This window comes from Protopterus annectens, chromosome 11.part0 (assembly GCF_019279795.1).
Source record: "Protopterus annectens isolate FY-2018-M chromosome 11.part0, PAN1.0, whole genome shotgun sequence".
NCBI lineage: Eukaryota > Metazoa > Chordata > Ceratodontiformes > Protopteridae > Protopterus > Protopterus annectens.
The window spans coordinates 1,177,438,392-1,177,457,110 of NC_056745.1; the positions used below are offsets into that span (position 1 = coordinate 1,177,438,392).

At 43.9% G+C, this 18,719-nt stretch overlaps 1 protein-coding gene across 1 annotated transcript in view; it reads left to right on the top strand.

Moving 5' to 3' along the window:
* PUS7 (pseudouridine synthase 7) overlaps positions 1-18,719 on the top strand; it is a 924,586-nt gene that overhangs the window by 237,164 nt on the left and 668,703 nt on the right. Inside the window, exon 7 of the mRNA XM_044088529.1 lies at positions 18,263-18,340. Within this exon, the coding sequence (XP_043944464.1) occupies positions 18,263-18,340 (78 nt within the window). The remainder of the gene's footprint in view (positions 1-18,262; positions 18,341-18,719) is intronic.

The window sequence follows — 18,719 nt, forward strand, 5'->3', positions numbered from 1 at the left end:
CCACGGTTCATCCGCCGAGCAAGGAGTCTCGCGCAATGGACCGCCTTGGGAAGCGGGCCTTCAGTTCAGCGACCTTCTCCATGAGGGCCCTGAACTGTATGGCACACGTCATTCGGATGCAGTGGGATCTAATCAAAAAATACGCTGCTTCCCCCCCAGGGTCCATGTCGGAAGGGGACAAGCAACTATACTCCTCCCGAATGTCCACCCTACGTTCTATTTCCAACACCTCTATGCGGCTTTTGTGTCATGCCACTGAGGGAGCCACTAGAGCAGGCAGAGTCGGGCTGGTCATGAGGAGGCAAGCCTGGCTCCGACATTGTGACTTCTCGGAACCCTTTAAGGCGTCATTTGCGAATGCCCTTTTTGATGGTTCTGCATTGTTTGGCAAAACCGTTCGCGACACCCTTGTCCAGAGCGAGAAAGACGTGAAGACGTTGTCTGCCATCAGAGTCCGCTTCTCTGCTCCCCAGAGGTCCTTTACCAAGAACCAAAAGGGTCAGAAGAAGATGTGGTTCTGGAAATCGCATCAATCCCAGTCTGCTCCGGACAACCAGTCCTCTCGTGGCAGAGGAGGACAGGGAGGACGCCGCCCTAGAGGCAGAGGGGGTCCCAGGAATTTTGGGTCCAGAGAACCCTTCTTTGAGAGGCCCACGCAGAACCCCTAAGGGGTTGCCCGGCTGCTCCACTCTGGAGGCAGTCGGAGGACGTTTTTTGAGGCACCTAGCAATGTGGGAGTCCATAACAACAGATCGCTGGGTGCTTCGGGTTATATCCAGAGGCTACCAAATTCCCTTTCTTGTAACCCCCAGAATCAGAAGCCTCCCCGATGTACCACCCAATCAGAGGGAGGCGGCTGCTGCAGAAATTCAGCAGCTCTTACAAAAAAGAGCCATCCAGCCCGTCCCCCCAGATCAGCTCGCATCAGGGTTTTACTCCAGGTTTTTTCTGGTGCCAAAAAAGACGGGGGACGCGAGGCCCATCCTGGACCTCTCTCTCTTGAATCTGGCAGTACCAAAGGTAACGTTCCGGATGGTCACGCTGCAATCTATTCTCCCACTACTGCGGGAGAACGACTGGATGTGCTCAATAGACCTCAAGGATGTGTACTATCATATTCTGGTAGACAGACGCTCCAGGAGGTTTCTCCGCTTCCGGCTGGGAGCCAGCCATTTTCAGTTCAGGGCCCTTCCCTTCGGTCTCACCTCAGCCCCCAGGGTGTTCACCAAGGTCTTGGCGGTGATAGCGGCCCACCTGAGACTCCAGGGAATTCAGGTCTTTCCGTACCTAGACGACTGGCTCCTTACCGCCCCAACAAGGCATCTTCTTTGCTCATGCAGGGATTATTTCCTCAATCTGGCTCCACTCTTAGGGTTGACCATCAACATGGCCAAATCCTCCCTGGCTCCTACACAAGTATTGGATTTCATAGGGGTGAGGTTGGACTCCAGACTGATGCTTGCTTTCTTGACTCCAGATCGGCTTCAGAACCTGAGGTTGCACGTGCAGGCCATCGTTCAACTTCAAGCCCCTCCGGCGGAACTGGTTCTGAGGGCTCTAGGGTCCATGGCGGCAGCAATTCCGCTGCTGCCATTGGCCCGGCTGAATATGAGGGTCATACAGTGGACCTTCCAGGTACAATGGTCCCTGTCTCGCAATCCCCTGTCTCATCCCATTCCCCTAAGCAGGGTTTGCAAAAGGTCGCTCGTGTGGTGGTTCCAGTCCCCCAATCTCCACACGGGACACCCCTTCTCGCTGCCTTCGCCAGTCGCCACAGTGACCACGGACGCTTCTCGCTTGGGGTGGGGGGGGCACTATTCGGGCAGAACAGTCCAAGGCACGTGGAATGACATAGAGACCTCATTGCATATCAATGTCCTAGAGATGAGGGCGGTGCTATTGACGTTGCAAGCACTTCACAACCCTCTTCCGGTGGGGACGATTGCGGTACAGACTAACAACATGTCAGTTGTCTGGTACATCAACAAACGGGGAACCAGGTCTTACCCTCTCTGCCGCGAGGCCATGAGAGTGTGGGAATGGGCGATATCCACCAACCGCTTTCTCATCGCAACGCACATTCCGGGACGGTCCAACATTTTAGCGGACAGGCTCAGTCGTACTACCCTGACTCCTTACGAATGGTCTCTCAATCCTCTAGTTGCAGAGCAAGTATTTGCCCGATGGGGGCGACCTTGTTGCGATCTTTTTGCCTCTCCCTCAAATACCAAATGCAACGATTACTTCGCTCTGATCCCCCCTCCGGGGGAGTCCCCGAGAGACTCTCAAGTTCATGCTTGGCCTCCTGGTCTGCTTTATGCTTATCCTCCTCTGCCCCTGATGTTGAAACTATTGCAGAAAGCCAGTCAGTTGGGGAGCAAGATGATCCTCATTGCCCCATTCTGGCCTCGTCAGATGTGGTTCCCTTACCTATGGTCTCGCCTGATTCATCCGCCTTGGATTCTGGATCCCCTCCCGGATCTCATTTCACACCCCCTAGGTCTTCCGACTCCGAACCTGGCCAACCTCAAGCTAATGGCTTGCTTGCTCCAGTTCCACTCCTGATAAGGACACCCGGAATCTCATCACCAGTCAAAGCCATTCTAGTAGCAGTTTACAAGCCTTCCACCAGAAGGGTCTATCGGAGTAAATGGAAACTATTTTCCATTTGGGCAGAGCACCGTCATTTAGATCCCTTTATGGCGCCGGTAGCGTCGGTTCTAGATTTTCTAACTTCTCTCTTTCACCAGGGGGCTAGTTCCTCTACGGTCAAGGTACAACTTTCAGCAATTTCACACTGTCATGTAGGGCAGGACTCAGGCCCGCTTATTACTTCCAAGCTGTGTAAGGCCTTCCTTAAGGGTACCTTCCTCCTCAGGCCCCCGGTCAAAGAGGTGGTACCTCCATGTGATTTATCCCTAGTTTTGCAGGCCTTGACTAACCCCCCTTTCGAGCCGGCGGCCACTGTTGATCTTAAATACCTCTCTTGGAAAACGGCCTTTTTGGTGGCCATAACTTCAGCCAAGAGGGTCTCGGAACTCCAGTATTTGGTTTTCCACCCAGACAGAGTTTACCTCAGGATCAGTCCATCTTTTCTACCTAAGGTATCTTCGGAAGCTAACATTAATCAATCTGTTAATCTCCCGGTATTCTTCCCCAACTATCAAAACAAAGGAGAATATAAGCTGCACTCTTTAGATGTTCACAGACAACTACGTTTTTATATTCATCAAACTACTGGTCATAGGCAATCCGATCAGTTGTTTGTCTCCTTTGCCAAAACCAATTTCGGCAAGTCGGTTTCTAAAGTTACCCTCTCCCGATGGATATCTAGTTGTATTCTCTTAGCATATCAGAGCTCGGGAAGGCCTGCACCTCAGGGAGTCCGTGCTCATTCTACTAGGGCCGTTGCTACTTCGGCTGCCTTCAAGGCTAGGGTTTCCCTGGATGACATTTGTTCCGCAGCCACTTGGGCTTCATCTCATACCTTTATTAGCCATTACAAAGTAGATATTGTCTCCTGAGGTAGGGCGTCTTTTGGCTCTGCAGTGCTCTGGAATATTCTTCCATGAAGGCCACCCAAGATTCAGTTAGCTGGGGACTCTGTCCCAAAGGTTGCTGACAAATGAAGTTCCTACTTCAGATTAAGAAGTTATGTACTCACCATAACGTTCCATCTGAGTAGGTATCTTCATTTGTCTGCAACCATCCCCCCCTCCTTCCCCCTGACCAAAATGATCCTGCTTAGGGTTCTTTAGATTAGTTCCCTCTGGTACACAGTATTAGCTGTGGTATGGGGCAAACTTGATCTGAGGTCAGTCAGGGTTGGTAGGGGATTATGGGTAAAGGGAGGAGCTAGGAGCTCGGATCTATGCTGTGATAGAAGTTGCCGGCTCGGATCCGAGATCGGATCCCTATCCCAAAGGTTGCAGACAAATGAAGATACCTACTCAGATGGAACGTTATGGTGAGTACATAACTTCTTATTAAACTTTATTTTATGGCAGTTTAACATGGTTAAAGTGTGTGGAGCTAATTTTGGTACTTGCGTATTATTGCAACCACATTCCGAACAGGGCAAACGGCTCATTTCCAAGACGTTTAGGTTTTTCTGTCTAATTATGTTTTAGTGTTGAAATGTTTTATTTGAGGGATGCTTCATGCTTTCTTCAGTTTTGCTGCCTTCATAGTGTTTACGTAAGTACCCACATTACTAAGGTGTAAATAGACCAAAATTTATGTTTCAGTTTCTACCGATTAATGTACAGGTAGAAATGCTGCTTGCGCATCCACACTAAACACTATGAAGACAGCAAAACTGAAGGAAGCATGAAGCATCCTTCAAATAAAATATTGTTTCAACACTAAAACATCATTAGATCTAATGAGAGAGAAAATTAAATGGAATGGTTTTACATCAGCCAAGGATCGGGACTGTCTGATGTTGTTCTAAACATCACATGGTGAAGCACAGACCAGTAACATCACAATTACTTCGGCGACAGAAACATTATCTGACAGGCCTGAAAGGGCACTGTCATACCTCTCAACTCTGTAGAGTTTTGCAGAATGTCCAGATTTATGCCTCGTATTTTTGGTCCATTCCTCTTAAAAGTTGTGTCTTTCTGGCAAATCACTGTGGAATGCTGTCTGTAAATAATGACATACATTTGCATTTCAAACTTTATTTCCTCCAGAAAAATGCATGATAACACAAGTCCCATTATTCTAGCAACCTTGTAAGAGCAATATTTAAAACCTGCCCTATTTTGTCCCCTTTGTTCACTACATATCTCGGCAGGATTACGTACAGCTTGGAAATGAGCCATTTGCCGTGTTCGGAATGTGGTTGCGATAATACTCAATTACTGGTTTGACACACTGGTTGCTGTGTTTGGACTTTCTACTGAAAATCTTTAACTTCTCTTAGTTGTAAAAGAGTCTTGAACACATTTCAAACCATTTTTTGTGATACTAACTTAGTTTGGCAGAGTTTATTGTACGAGGACATACATACTACTAGAAACGTTACGTGCTTATTGTGGTATATTATCCATTACTGTCAGTTTATTATTCTGAGTAATGTTCTCTCCCAACTTGATGGATCCTAACTCTGGTATCCCCCCTATGAAATCCGGTTACACCTAAAAAGAAAAAAAAAAAACGTATGCTTCAGTATACAGTTAATGATTCTGTTGGGGCCACTGCTCAGCCCACAGACCACTTATTTACCTTTTGCCCACTGTCCCTCTAAAGTAGCCTTGCTGGCCACTGTGGGAGCAAGGTTTAGACCCATCCCTAGGACTGTTCCAGTACCTGGCTCAGTTATGAGAGAACCTAACCCTTTAGGTGCAGGAGTACTTTGGGATAAGAGACACTTTGATAGACATAATAGCTGTTCCAGATATTTGATCTAGTAATGAACTTTACAAGAAAGAGGCACAAGCTTTATCATACAGCTGATAATGTGAGTATAAGTGTTTACAAGGCTGATGTGGCTTCGTTGACTAAGTATGTTCTGCAGACAGCTAATTCTGGTGGTTGTGATCCCATCCATTGTTCCAGTGTTAATTTTGCTAAAGGCTTTTCTGTTTCACAAAATGATGAGGAGTCTAATGAGTACAGCAGGGATTTGCTAGCTGACATTGAGTCCAGTCAGTCTGATCCTTTAGAAGGTGAACCTGAGCTTAAGTCCAAACAAGTGTTCAGTTTTCCTCAGATGATTGCTAGATTTAGTGATGCGTTTGTGTGGGAGCAGTCAGGAACTACCCAAGAGGTAAAGAGGGTATATGACCTTATAGAGGATGAGATGCCTGTTTTTGTGGCTGTCCCCCTCTCTTGCCAGCCTTGGAAGATTTTTATAAAGCCACCTGCAGGACAGCTGTACCTATTCCAGCAGTCCCTAAAAAGTGTCAGAGAAAGTGTAGTATTTGACAGCTGACCCAGCTGTGGTGTCCCCAACTGTCTGCTCAAATAAAAAGTCCTTGGCTTCATCTAATAATCCATTGCCCCCTCGTAAGTAGGGAAAATGGTTAGATCTTCAGGGCAAAAGGATGTCTCTAATAATCTAGATTTTAAACTGCTAAAATTTCAAGGCTATATGTCAACATTTAGTTTACAGTGTGCTTATAATTTGGATGATTTTGCTGCATCCTTACCTGTAGAGCAAACGTCTCTCTTTCTTTCTGTCTCTCTCTCTCTCTCACACACACACACACACACACACACATATATATATATATATATATATATATATATATATATATATATATATATATATATATATAATGAAATTGTTTCTAATTTGACTCTGATTTCAGAGTTGTGCTTAAATGTTCAGATGCAGTCTCAAGAAATGCTGCTGCTTTTGTTGTTTTAAGATGTTGATGCTTGGTTACCTAATCATGACTTCTCTGATAATTTAAAAGCTAAAATTTTGAATGTACCTTTAAGTTCTGAATTGGTGTTTGGGAATCTGTGCATCAGAGGGCCCATATAGTGGGATGATAGAGGCAAATTAATGCATGGCCTGTCTAGAACATTTTCTGTACCAAAGTTCTCCGCAAATAAGGCATCTTCCTTCAAGGGGCAGTGTAAACAGAAATCCTAGCCAAACAAAAGTTAGGAATCCAAAAGGAAATGACAGAGCATAATTCTTCTAAACCCAAAAAATAGGTGTTCTTTTCCAAACAACAATCAAACCATTACAAAGAAATGACTGGCCAAGTCCTAGAGCATCCCCCCGCCCTTTCTTCTGCCCCAAAATTGTTTCTCAACTATCCATTCTGGCTGCAGATAGCCTCAGGGAGATGGGTTGTGAGAAGAACTGAGAGACTAAACACTTGACAGTAGATAGAAAATCCTCCCCTTTTCAGGGGGATTCACCCACAACCACCAGACTAGACAGAGCTATTTCTTCCAGTGCTCTATCAAATGGTAGAATTGGGGGGGGGGGATGCATATCCATATGATCCATAAAGGGAAAGGATGTTACTCTGGAATCTTTTCGATAACAAATGAGGAGAACTCCTGCAGACTTTTCCTAGATTTGTCCTTTCCAAACACCCTTGCAAAAGGTCTGAAATTAAAAATGCTAACCTTAAAGTCTGCACTAGCATTTCTTCCAGACCACTATCACATTGTGACTCTAGTTCTTAAGGATGCTTTATCATCATATTTCTATTGCTCTCAATTTCAGGAAACTTTTAAGATTTGCTCTGTCTGGCTTACATTATCAGGTTTCGGCATTACCTTGTGGGTTATCTCCTATGCTTCCAGTGTTTAAAACGTTTCTTTAACACCAATGGTTGTTTGTATTGCAGAACCCTAGAATTCTGTACCATAAGTCAAAAAAGTAATCTCCCCAGTCAGTCCAATCTGCTCACCTCCAGCATCTACGACAGAGCGGTCTGGAATCCCTAAAGTCTGCCAGCTTATTACACTCCCAAAAATATGTTCCCAGCTACCTCTTTCTTGCCTGTCATACATCTAACATTTGCTATCCACCTCAGGAAAAATTCTTTGAAGTCTACTTGGGGTATAAAAATACCTATGTAAACACTTTCAGGAGTTGAATGATTCTGTTTTGATGCCTTTTAGGCACTTGTTCCATGAGGATTTGCATTGGGTATTTAAAGAAGCAAGAAGACCTACATCTAGAAAATCTTGCGTTTACAAGTGGAAGAGGTTTTCTAGGTGGTGCTTAACCAGTAAAAGAGGTCCTGAAAGAGTTTTGATCCCTCTGGCTTTGAAATATTTGTGTGAGCTACTTCGAGATGGTTTGTCACATGCTACTATTAAAGTGCATCTTGCAGACTTGTCAGCTTGTCTACCCATGGATCCTTTTTTTCCGTCTGTTTGTGGTCAAGCAGTTTATGAAAGGAGTATTGGCACTTGGGACCCCCTTGAAAGCAGGTTCCTCTCTTCCCCTCTGGGATCTCAAATTTGCTCATGAAAAATTGATCTTGCCGCCTTTTGAACCTGCTCTGAGTGATTTATGGTTCATTACCTGGCAGACTATTTTACTCATTGATTTTTAAATCTGCAAGGTGAGTCTGACCTGCAAGCTTTCATGGCGGGCCAACCCTGTCTGATTTTTCACAAGGACGAGGGGGGATTGTTATGCAGTAATCCATCATGTCTAAAGTTGTTTCTGAATGTACCTTGATTCAAGCCATCACTCTCTCTGTTCTATCATGATCAAAAAAAAAAGGGAGAAAAGATTCTACATACCTTGGATGAGCATAGGCAGCTTGGGCCCTACATTGACAGAACAATGCCTTTAGGAATGCTGAACAAGTTTGTCTTCCGTATGGGTGCTAATAAAGGTCAGCTTGTCTCAAAGCAAACTATTGCACAATGGTTTTCCCCTGCTATTATTTTCTGTTAATTCCACAGTAACAAATCTCTTCTGGGTAAGGTAAAGCCTCATCGAACTATGGCTTTATCTTCTTTAGTGGCATATTGGAAAGGAGTGGACTCGAGAAGCATTACAGAGGGTGGTACCTGGTCCTCTGATCATCCCTTCACTAAGTGCTACAAACTGGATTCCTTTTCAAGGTCCAGAGACGGCTTTTTTAGGACCATTCTCCAGGGGCTCCTGCATCTTCATCTTCCACCTCCCAAGTAGGTTAAGCTTTGGGAATGTACCCAAAATGCCACAGATGCAGTTGGAATAATGAACATAGTACAGTTGCTTAAGTCCTTATTACCTGTAAACAGTAGTTTGAATTCCTCACCACCTCAGTGGCAGCACCCACCTGCCATCCCCAGGATTGTGCATAGTTGAGATGGGTTTCAATCTCTTTGATTTGGAGGTTGTTGGATTTGGTTTTTGTATGGTATTGTGATTGGCTCTGAATTTGCTCTTGCTAGATGATCCTGGCTTCAGGTACATTCCTCTCCTCCTTTGTGGGAGCTAAAAGTCCTGAACACGTTCTTCTTGTGACAACTAAATGCTTCTTTTTCAAGATATGCTCAGTCAATCAGCTGGCAGAATATGAGAGAGGGAGGGAGTGGAGTCTGTGATTTTTGAAAGCTGGCCAGTACTGGGCTACCTGTAAGTTCATAGGTGTGTACTAGGCTAATGACCACAAGGGCCTTTTTAAGCCTAGCAGTAAATCCCAAATCTCTGACAAGTTCCTGGTACCTTTGATAAGTGTAAGCAAGGGACTTGTGAGATGAAACATTTACAAGGAGGGGCCCTGGGAGATAAACCATTTACTGGCTGCCTATGTCCGTTAGAGACGTAGATACCAAACTAGAATGAATTTCCTGTTCCCCATCTGATTGTCCAAGTTACACTTGAATTGGTATGAAGGAGCTCTGCTTCACGTGAATAGGGGAGCCTGTTCAGAGGAGGGGTAGGCTCTGGTTACATACCTGTATCTCCAGCAGATGCCATACTTTTGTTTATAAGTTGCACAACATATAATTTCCTCACTGCTGTAGATGCATGATGGTTAAAGGCTAGATTACTGCTTGTGTGTCCCTAAGTCCCTGACTGCTGAGTCAGCTCTTACGGGTGTGTTGTCAATATGATAGTTACCGGGGGTGGATGATTTCCAAAATGATACTGTTATGCATTTCTTGGCATTTAGTTTTAGTCCATGGCTCTGGCACCAGTTATTTGTCTGTACTAGCCCTTCCTGGAGCACATTTGTGTCTGTGGTGAATTTTGTGACTGCTCCTAATTTGCAGTCATCTGCAAATGTAGTCATCCAGGGGCCATTGACATTGATCTTGACTTGAGAGAAGTAAATACCAAAAAAGGAAAACACTGTATCTCCCAGGACTGATCCCTGGTGGACTCCCCTTGTGACTGGCCTATTTGTAGAGGTGGACTCCCCAATTCTAACTTCCTGGGCCCTGTCTGTGAGACAGCTGGGTGACATAAGGGTTTATACCTAATCTCTTAAGTTTGTCAACAATGCCAGCGTGGGGTATTGTATCTAATGTCTTAGCCAGGTCAGGTTAGGAAGTGTGAACCGCTTTGCTCTCCTCCATTAATTTAGTAGCCTTCTCAAAGATGTTCAGCAGGATGAATAGGCATGACCTGCCCTTGACAAAACCAGATTGGGTTGCATCCAGTGTCTGGAGTTTTCCTGTGTCATTATTGATAATTTCCATTGATAATTCTTTCCATGGCTTTGCATATGAGACTAGTGAGACTCATGGCTTTGTAGTTTCCAGGGTCTGTAGATGGTCTGCCTTTGTGCATAGGGATGACTTGTTGTTCTCCATTTATGAGGCACAAAGCCTGTTTGGAGGATTCAGTTAAATAGAAATTCAAGAGGGCCTGATAGGTGATGTTTCATGCTATTTAAAAGGCACCTCTGATATTGCCTGGGCATATTGAGACTGTGTTCTTGGCTTTAAAGAGAGCATTTAAGTGTCTGTCCCCTAGTGATAGTAGAGGGAGTTACATTTGATGGTATTTCCTGAGGGGAGGTTGAGAGGTTGATGAGGTTGGAACTGAATTTGTCAGCCAGTAGGTTTTTTTATATTTCTGGGCTCAGTGTAGATGGTTCCATTAACCATGAGCTCTGCACACAATTGTGTATTGCATTTGAGGTTACAGACATAGCCAAAGAATGCCTTGCGTTTTTTCCTTGGTTTGGGAAGCCAATTTTACCTCAAATTTGGCTTTGGTCAACTTTGTCGTCTGAGTTGTTTGTTTAGTTTGATAAGACTGCTTTTATCCTGCTGGGTGCTACACCTCGTAATTTTTGCCATGATTTTCTTCCTTCTGTTATACAGCCTATTGATGATGTCATCTCTGACAGGGTTGCTTGTTTTTTTCTTTTTTTTTCTTTTTTTTTTTTTTAAGTTAGTTCTGTACTACTACCTGGTGGGTACAGCTGCATCTCTGCAAGTGCTAACATGCTTGTATAGGGTTTCTGTGAACAGTTCTGTGCAAGCAGCAGTGTTCTCAGGGTTTATGGGAATTTTAAATTTTGCCAAGTTATCACTTAATAGTAGGAAATTATCCTTAGAGTAGTTCCTGAATACTCCAGGGTTAGCTTCAGATTTCCTTTTTACTTCAAAGGACACCATTTCGGGGTCTGACCTTACCAACAAAGGCATTACTCGGGAGGGGGGGGTGCAGCACTTTCCCATATTAGTGACAACCAGATCCAGTATGTTTGCACCCCTGGTCAGTGCATTGACAGTATGGTCCAGGGATTTTGTGTTTACACAATCCAGGAATCTCTGTTCCTGTATGCTTTGGTTTTGTATACAATTCACAGTTAATAGTGGGGTAATTAAAGTCACCCATGAATATGGTATTGGATTGGATAGTGATTGTTTCCATTAAGTTTAAATACATGTTATGGGCAGATAACCCTAAATGCCACAGAGCCAGCTAAGAATTCAAGCATTTATTTTTATACGTAACTATCACTTATGCAACTTGTCTATGTTCATCGTGCATACCGCTGCAGTCATAACAGATGGGTTCTCCTGCCGTCAGGCGGGTCCTCGGTCGGCCGAATTCCAAAGTCTAGGTCTGGTGTCGGTTGTCGTCACTTCTTCCCTGACATCAGTGCAATAGGGATATAAAAGAACCAGCTGACGCCATTTTCTTCAGTCTTTCTTGCCGCGCGGTGCCCGAAGCAGAAGCAGTTCGCAAGTGCCGGTCGGCCAGCTCCTGAAATTACGAACATTTTGCAACCGAAGTCTTCTTGAAAGCTAAGTACCCGTTAGAAACTTTTCTTGCCTCAGACTGATGTCAGACAAAGTTAATAATTGTATTTCATGTGGGAAGCAAATACCGCATAAGGATTTCCATTCCCTCTGTATTCCTTGTTTAGGCCCAGACCACGACGTCTCGGCCTGTCGTTTTTGTGCTACATTCAACAAACGCACCATTAAGCGTCGGGCGGAGTTCGCCCAGCATTATTTTGGCAAAAAATTTAACTATATTATGTCTTCGGATACTCCGACTTCAGTTTTGTCTAAAAAGCGCAAAGATAAGGACTGACACACGAGGTCTGCGGCCTCTACCGACACCACGCCAAAGCCGACTACAGGTGGTCTGGTTCTCAGCTAGGCGCCTACGCAGCCCCTGACTACCGACGTCACTTCATTGGCGGTGTCTTCTGTGCCCGAGGTCGCAGGCTCCTCGACCCACACCCCGACTACATATACCGAAGCCACTCTTGGTGGTGAATCTCAAAATGTGGACAGGTCTGCCTCCTCTCAAGGTGTCTTTAGACCTTCCTCATCTTTTTCCATCAAGGCTTTCACTAAGTCTATAGCAGCCATGCATTCTAAGAGACAAGCTACACAGGGCCCATCTCCAGGCCCCATGCCTAAAAAACAGATGCTTAAAATGGCTGAGGATTTAATTACTCTTATCAGGGGTTCTGAACCCCCCGGACAAAAGGCCCAGAGTGGAGGAAGAATCCCCCTCCTCTGATCAGGCCTCCATTATATCAGAGCACTCTGATGAACAGGAACATTCTTACTCCCCTTTTGAAGATTCTGATGCAGAGGAGTCCATTCCCTCTGTATCTCCCCCAGAGGATTACTCATTTGGGGAAACCTTGCATATCTTAAGGGAACACTTCCACTGGGAAGGTCAAGAGTACTCAGATTCCAAGAAAAGGCTTAGGGAATTTCTCTTGCTACCTCAGCACAGGCCTCTGTGGCTATACCTCCTGTCTTGGACATACTAGATGATGTGTACTCGGAGGCCTGCCTTAACCCGGATTCTTTACCTCCAGCCCCAGTCAAGCCTGACAGGTACTACCGGGTTCCTGACTCACACCAATTTCTATACAAAAGCCATGCTGCTGACCCAGAAACTATCTTACAGGGCCCCAAGGGAATTAAGGCCTCCACTGCTAAAAATCCATTACCTTCCGAGAGAGATTCCAGATCCTTAGAAAGGTGGGGAAAAAAGGTATATACCTCGGCCACCTTAACCATGAGGGCATTAAACTTCCAGTTCTATATGCTAAAGTACCAACAGTTTCTGTTATCACAACTGAGAAGTAAAATGTCACAACCTGAACAACCAGACTTGAAGGAGTTGCAGGATTTGATGCATAGTGCAGAACAAGTGGGTAAACATACCTTACAATGTGGTTTTGATGCTCTAGAGGCCTCATGTAGAGCTGCTGTTACAGGATCAGTCAAACGTAGACATGCCTGGCTCAAGGAACAAACCTTACCAGATCATGTCAAAGCTAAATTACTAGATGCCCCTCTACAAAAGGATGTATTATTTGGTGCTAATGCTGAGGAGGTATTAAAGAAAATGGAGGAAAAGGCTAAATCAATGCAAACAGTGAAAGATTTTCTACAGGTACAACCCCCACGTTTCAGTAGAAATTGGCCTTCCAAAAATTGGTCCTTTCCAGCCATGGACAGACCCCAAAGAGGTAGATACAGGCGCTCGAGAGGCAGAGGGCAATCCCAAGGATCGTTTAGAGGCAGACAATGGCAAGCTCCTACACAAAGAGGTGGTGAGGATAGTTCGCAGCCATTCAGAAAGCAAGCTCAATGACTTTCCCCTTTGCATGCCAAGCAAGGCTGAAATGGCAGCACCCTTAGGCGGAAAACTGGCATTATTTTCAAAAAATTGGCATATTGTCACAAAAGACAAATGGATCCTGGACATTATAAACAGAGGCTACAGATTCCATTTTCACACCCTTCCAAAAATGAGAGGCATGCCAAACCTGCCACACAATCAAAGGGCAGAGGCACAAAGACAAATTTCAGACCTCATACACATGAAAGCTATTCAAGAGGTACCTACTCACGAACAAGGTCAAGGTTTTTATTCCAGACTATTCCTGCTACCAAGGAAGGGAAAAGATTGGAGACCTATTTTGGACCTATCCATCCTAAACACATTTTTACTCATACCAAAATTCAAGATGCTCACTTTACAGCAGCTTCTTCCCATGCTGGGCAAGGAGTCTTGGCTGGTAACATTGGACCTCAAGGAGGCATACCTGCATGTCCCAATCAGACAAAATTGCAGAAGATGCCTCAGATTTCTTGCAGGTTCAACCCATTATCAATTCTCTGCATTGCCCTTTGGCTTATCTACTGCACCCAGAGTATTCACGAAATGCCTGACATCAGTAATTGCCTACTGCAGACTTCAAGGGATACAAATATACCCCTATTTGGATGACTGCCTGATCCAAGCGGACAGCAAGCACATACTTCTGAAACATCTGGCTTATGTAATAATGTTGTTGGATTCTCTGGGATACACAGTCAACAAAAAGAAATCAAGGCTAATACCCTCTCGGAAAATAATTTTCCTGGGTGCCAACTTGGACACACACACCCAGATGGCCTACCTCACACCAGAGAAGCAGGGGCAACTAACTCAATACTTCAGAACACTAGCAAATTTCACCAGGCTGACTGCAAGGAAAATCCTGTAAGCTCTGGGATTCACGGCATCTTGCATCTTACTAATCCCATGTGCAAAGCTGCATATGAGGAAACTTCAATGGTACCTGAAAAACCTATGGTCTCAACACAGCCACAGTTTGGAAACAATGATACCACTAATTCCATGTCTTCAAAAGGAATTTCTGTGGTGGGCTCAAGCATGCCAAGCCTCAAGCAAATCAAGTCATCACAACAGACGCCTCGGACTACGCCTGGGGGGGCGCACATGACAGATCGGTGCATTCAGGGCAAATGGTCCCAAAAAGAAAAGCACCTTCACATCAATCAAAAGGAAATGCTAGCAGTAATAAATGCTATTATAGCTTTCAAAGACCTTCTGCATCCAGGTCAACTATTGATAAGGACAGACAACACCACAGTAATGTGGTACATAAACAAACAGGGAGGAACCCATTCATACCCCCTATGCAGGCTGGCCATGTCACTTTGGAACATGGCTCTGGACTTACGAATCGAACTTCAAGCACAGTACTTGCCAGGCAAGGAAAACACGCTGGCAGACAACCTAAGCAGACATATGACAGATCCACACGAATGAAAGTTGCGTCCTCAAGGTTTTACAGAGATAATTCAAGCATGGGGAAGGCCAGACATAGATCTCTTTGCCTCCCATAAAAATCACAAATTGACAAAATTCTGCTCAAGGATTTTTCATCCAAAGGCCTGGAGAGTGGACGCTCTCTCTTTCAGTTGGACAACAATGACAGTTTATGCCTTCCCACCTCTTCCTCTGCTGCCCAAAGTTCTATTAAAAACCAGAGCAGACAGACCAAAAATGATTCTCATTGCTCCAGACTGGCCAAGACAACACTGGTACCCACTCCTGCGGTGCCTGACTCATTCCCCACCATGGACCCTGCCTCTAATGCCTTTTCTTCTGACTCAGCACAGCTTCAAAACTCTTCACAGTCAGCTGAAAACACTCAATCTAGCCGCATGGAAGATTCCTTAACACCACAACAGACCCTACTCTCCAAGGAGGTGCAGGATGTCATTTTGGATGCCAGAAGGCAGTCTACTAGAAAAGCTTACTCCGCAAAATGGAAACGGTTTTGTGTCTGGAATGAGAAAAAGGGCCAGAATCCTGGAAAACTGAATTTACCTCAAATATTACAGTATCTAGCTGAGCTGCTAAGCAGTGGACTTTCATTCTCCTCCATCAAAATCCAAGCCTCAGCCATTTCTGCAGAATACAGCACTGATCCACCTTTATTCTCTCACCTCCTCTTAAGACATTTCCTCAGAGGGGCAAAGAATCTAAAACCCCCTAGGAAACAACCAATACCTGCTTGGGATCTCAATTTCATTCTAGAAAAGCTGACCTTGCCTCCTTTTGAGCCAGCTGCCTCAACAGATTTGCAATATTTGTCCTGGAAAACAGCTTTCCTTCTGGCTATTATCTCAGCTCGTAGGGTATCGGAACTACAAGCTCTCATGGCTGTGCAGCCTTTTATCATCTTCCATCAGGACAGAGTTTCCTTATGAACCAACCCGTCCTTTATGCCAAAAGTGGTATCCAAGGTAGCTTTGAATCAGGCTATACACTTACCTACCTTTTATCCTAATCCTCAAAACAAAGGGGAGAGATTACTACATTCCTTGGACATCCACAGACAACTGCGTTATTATTTGGACAGAACAAAGCCTTTCAGAAAATCAGAACAGCTCTTTGTGTCCTATGCTATAGGAGCTCAAGGGAAGCCAATTTCCAAACAGACAATCTCAAAATGGATAGCCCACTGCATACGCTTTTGTTATTCTTTTCATGGCAAAACTGTACCTACAGGCATCAGATCTCACTCCACAAGGGCCACGGCTACCTCTGCAGCTTTTCTCAGAGGAGTTCCTACCAAAGATATTTTGGAAGCAGCCACTTGGAGTTCTGTGCATACCTTCTCCAAGTACTACCACCTTCCATTATACTCCAAATCTAGAGCAGGCTTTGCCTCTGCAGTCTTGCAGGGCATTCTGGCTCCTCCTAGTTCCACCTAGTGCCTACCACCCCTTTCTTGGCTTTGGGATTCTACCCATCTGTTATGACTGCAGCTGTATGCACGATGAACATAGTACAGTTTTGTAAATAGATAAATGTAGATGTTCGAGTGCTAATACAGCTGCAGTCCAGGTTTCCCTCCCTCCTTCCCCTCTTGGGACAGGCCTATTGGCTAACACCTCCTCATACAACCTGATTGGGGTATTCATTCATGATGTATTTGCTTGCACTACTGTATTTTGATTATATGGCATTGCTTTATTACACAAATTTAGGTATTGCCTTCCTTCTGGGGGCACCTGACATCTGGGGCAAGAAAAACTGATGAAAATGGCGTCGGCTGCTTCTTTTATACCCCTGTCGCACTGACGTCAGGGAAGAAGCGACGGCAACCGACGCTGGACCTAGACTTTGGAATTCGGCCGACCGAGGACCCGCCTGATGGCAGGAGAACCCATCTGTTATGACTGCAGCTGTATTAGCACTCGAACATCTACATTTATGGTAGGTACAAAACTGTACTGTATGCTGTAATGATGACTACTGTCAACTCCAATAGAATAAATAATGCAGAGTTGTGTGGTATGCAGGACACACCTTAACAGCCCAGAAGAAAAGTTGGTTGACATGCTTTTGTCTACTTATTTGCAATTTTCTGTACCTGGGCTTAGCCTGCAAATGGTCACTTTTGATCAGTGCATTAACCCAGTAAACATAAATAAAATATTGCATATTTATGTTTTAGGGGTATGTTTTTATTTTTTTACACATTTTAATATCCCATTTTATTTCCCATTGTATAAGGTAGGCTGGTTATAATAGTGTTCCCTTACCACTAAGCCATTCCTCTTATAGTGCCTTCATCATATCTGATTTTAATATCATCATCCTCTTGACAGGTTTAAAATTTTCAGTGAACTTCATGTTTTCAATTTTGTGGACTGAATAGGCACCTTGTTTCAACTTAGTGATTTCATCAGGTGTGTATGGTTTTAGAATTATGTTCTTAGCCAAGTTAAGCTATTGGTTTTAGTCATAGTTTCACATTTTATTTAGCTGTACTAATTCTGTTTCAAACCGGTGTTGCACATAGGAGAAAAGGATTAGGTGTGGGAAGGGTCCAGAGTAGATTCAGTGTTGCTCTGTAGTGGGTTTGAGCTTATTCTTTTTGGTTCTCCAGAGTGGCTTTGTACAAAGTACTTTTATCTTTGTGAATATTAGCTTCCTGTTGCAACAGAATTTAACCAAGTTCATTGTAGTTTTGCACTTTTTATGTCATGCTCAATTTTTTATGTTGCAACCTTAGAGGTATTCTAGGGCCTCATAAGAAGAAACTTTTTTTGCACTTTACACTTTTTATGCTAATGCTGCCGTAGGGCACAGTTTGTCCTGGCAGCAGTGCATCTAAATTTCAGCGATGGTCTTTACAAATAAAGATAATGCATTATTTAGTGTTTAATAGCACTACCTGCTTCAGAAAAGTTCTAACAACTGAGAGGACTAATTTGCAAGAGATTTCCTTTTATAGCCAGTTAATGTACTTCAGGAACTTGTTGCATTTTGTTTACGTACTCTGCAGATTTGTTTAACTTGCTTCTTTAATTCTAAATTAACTAGTATATGTTTTCACTGTATATGTTGGCTACCTGGTGGGACAGCTTCTTCTTTTTGGGTTGTTTTTTGCTGCACAATGAAAAATTTTGACATAAAAAATATACCATTGCTGAAGCTTTTTCAGTGAAGATTTAGTGAAATGATTTAAGCAGAGAATATTTTAAGAGAAAACAAAAGTATGAATTCTTCATTTTTGTGTTTTCCCCCAAACAGAGTCAAGCCAAACATATTTTCGTACATGGGAACCAAAGATAAAAGAGCTATTACAGTTCAGCAAATTGCTGTGTTGAAGTAAGTAACAATCTTAAAATGTTACATTCCTCCCTTTATCTAGAAGTTGCTTGTTTTTTTATGAACCCTCCTTATACTGATTTTTAAAAATACTTTATTATTAAATTATCACTTTAGTTTTGCATTAATGTATATGTGTTTGTGCCTAGACAAGCCATATTAACATTTTTTTCATTTCATTATATGTTTAATGTTTTTTTCTTTATAACTGTGATTCAGTCCAGCATTACATAAAATGCTCAATGCTTGCCTTCCCTTAAACCTCTCTCTTACTCCCCCTGAACATTATTCTGCATGTATTGTTACCACAAATTCTACTTATTCCTATGTAATTTGCTCTTTCCGTTTTCTAAAGATCCCACTTCTAGTTCTTTTATCT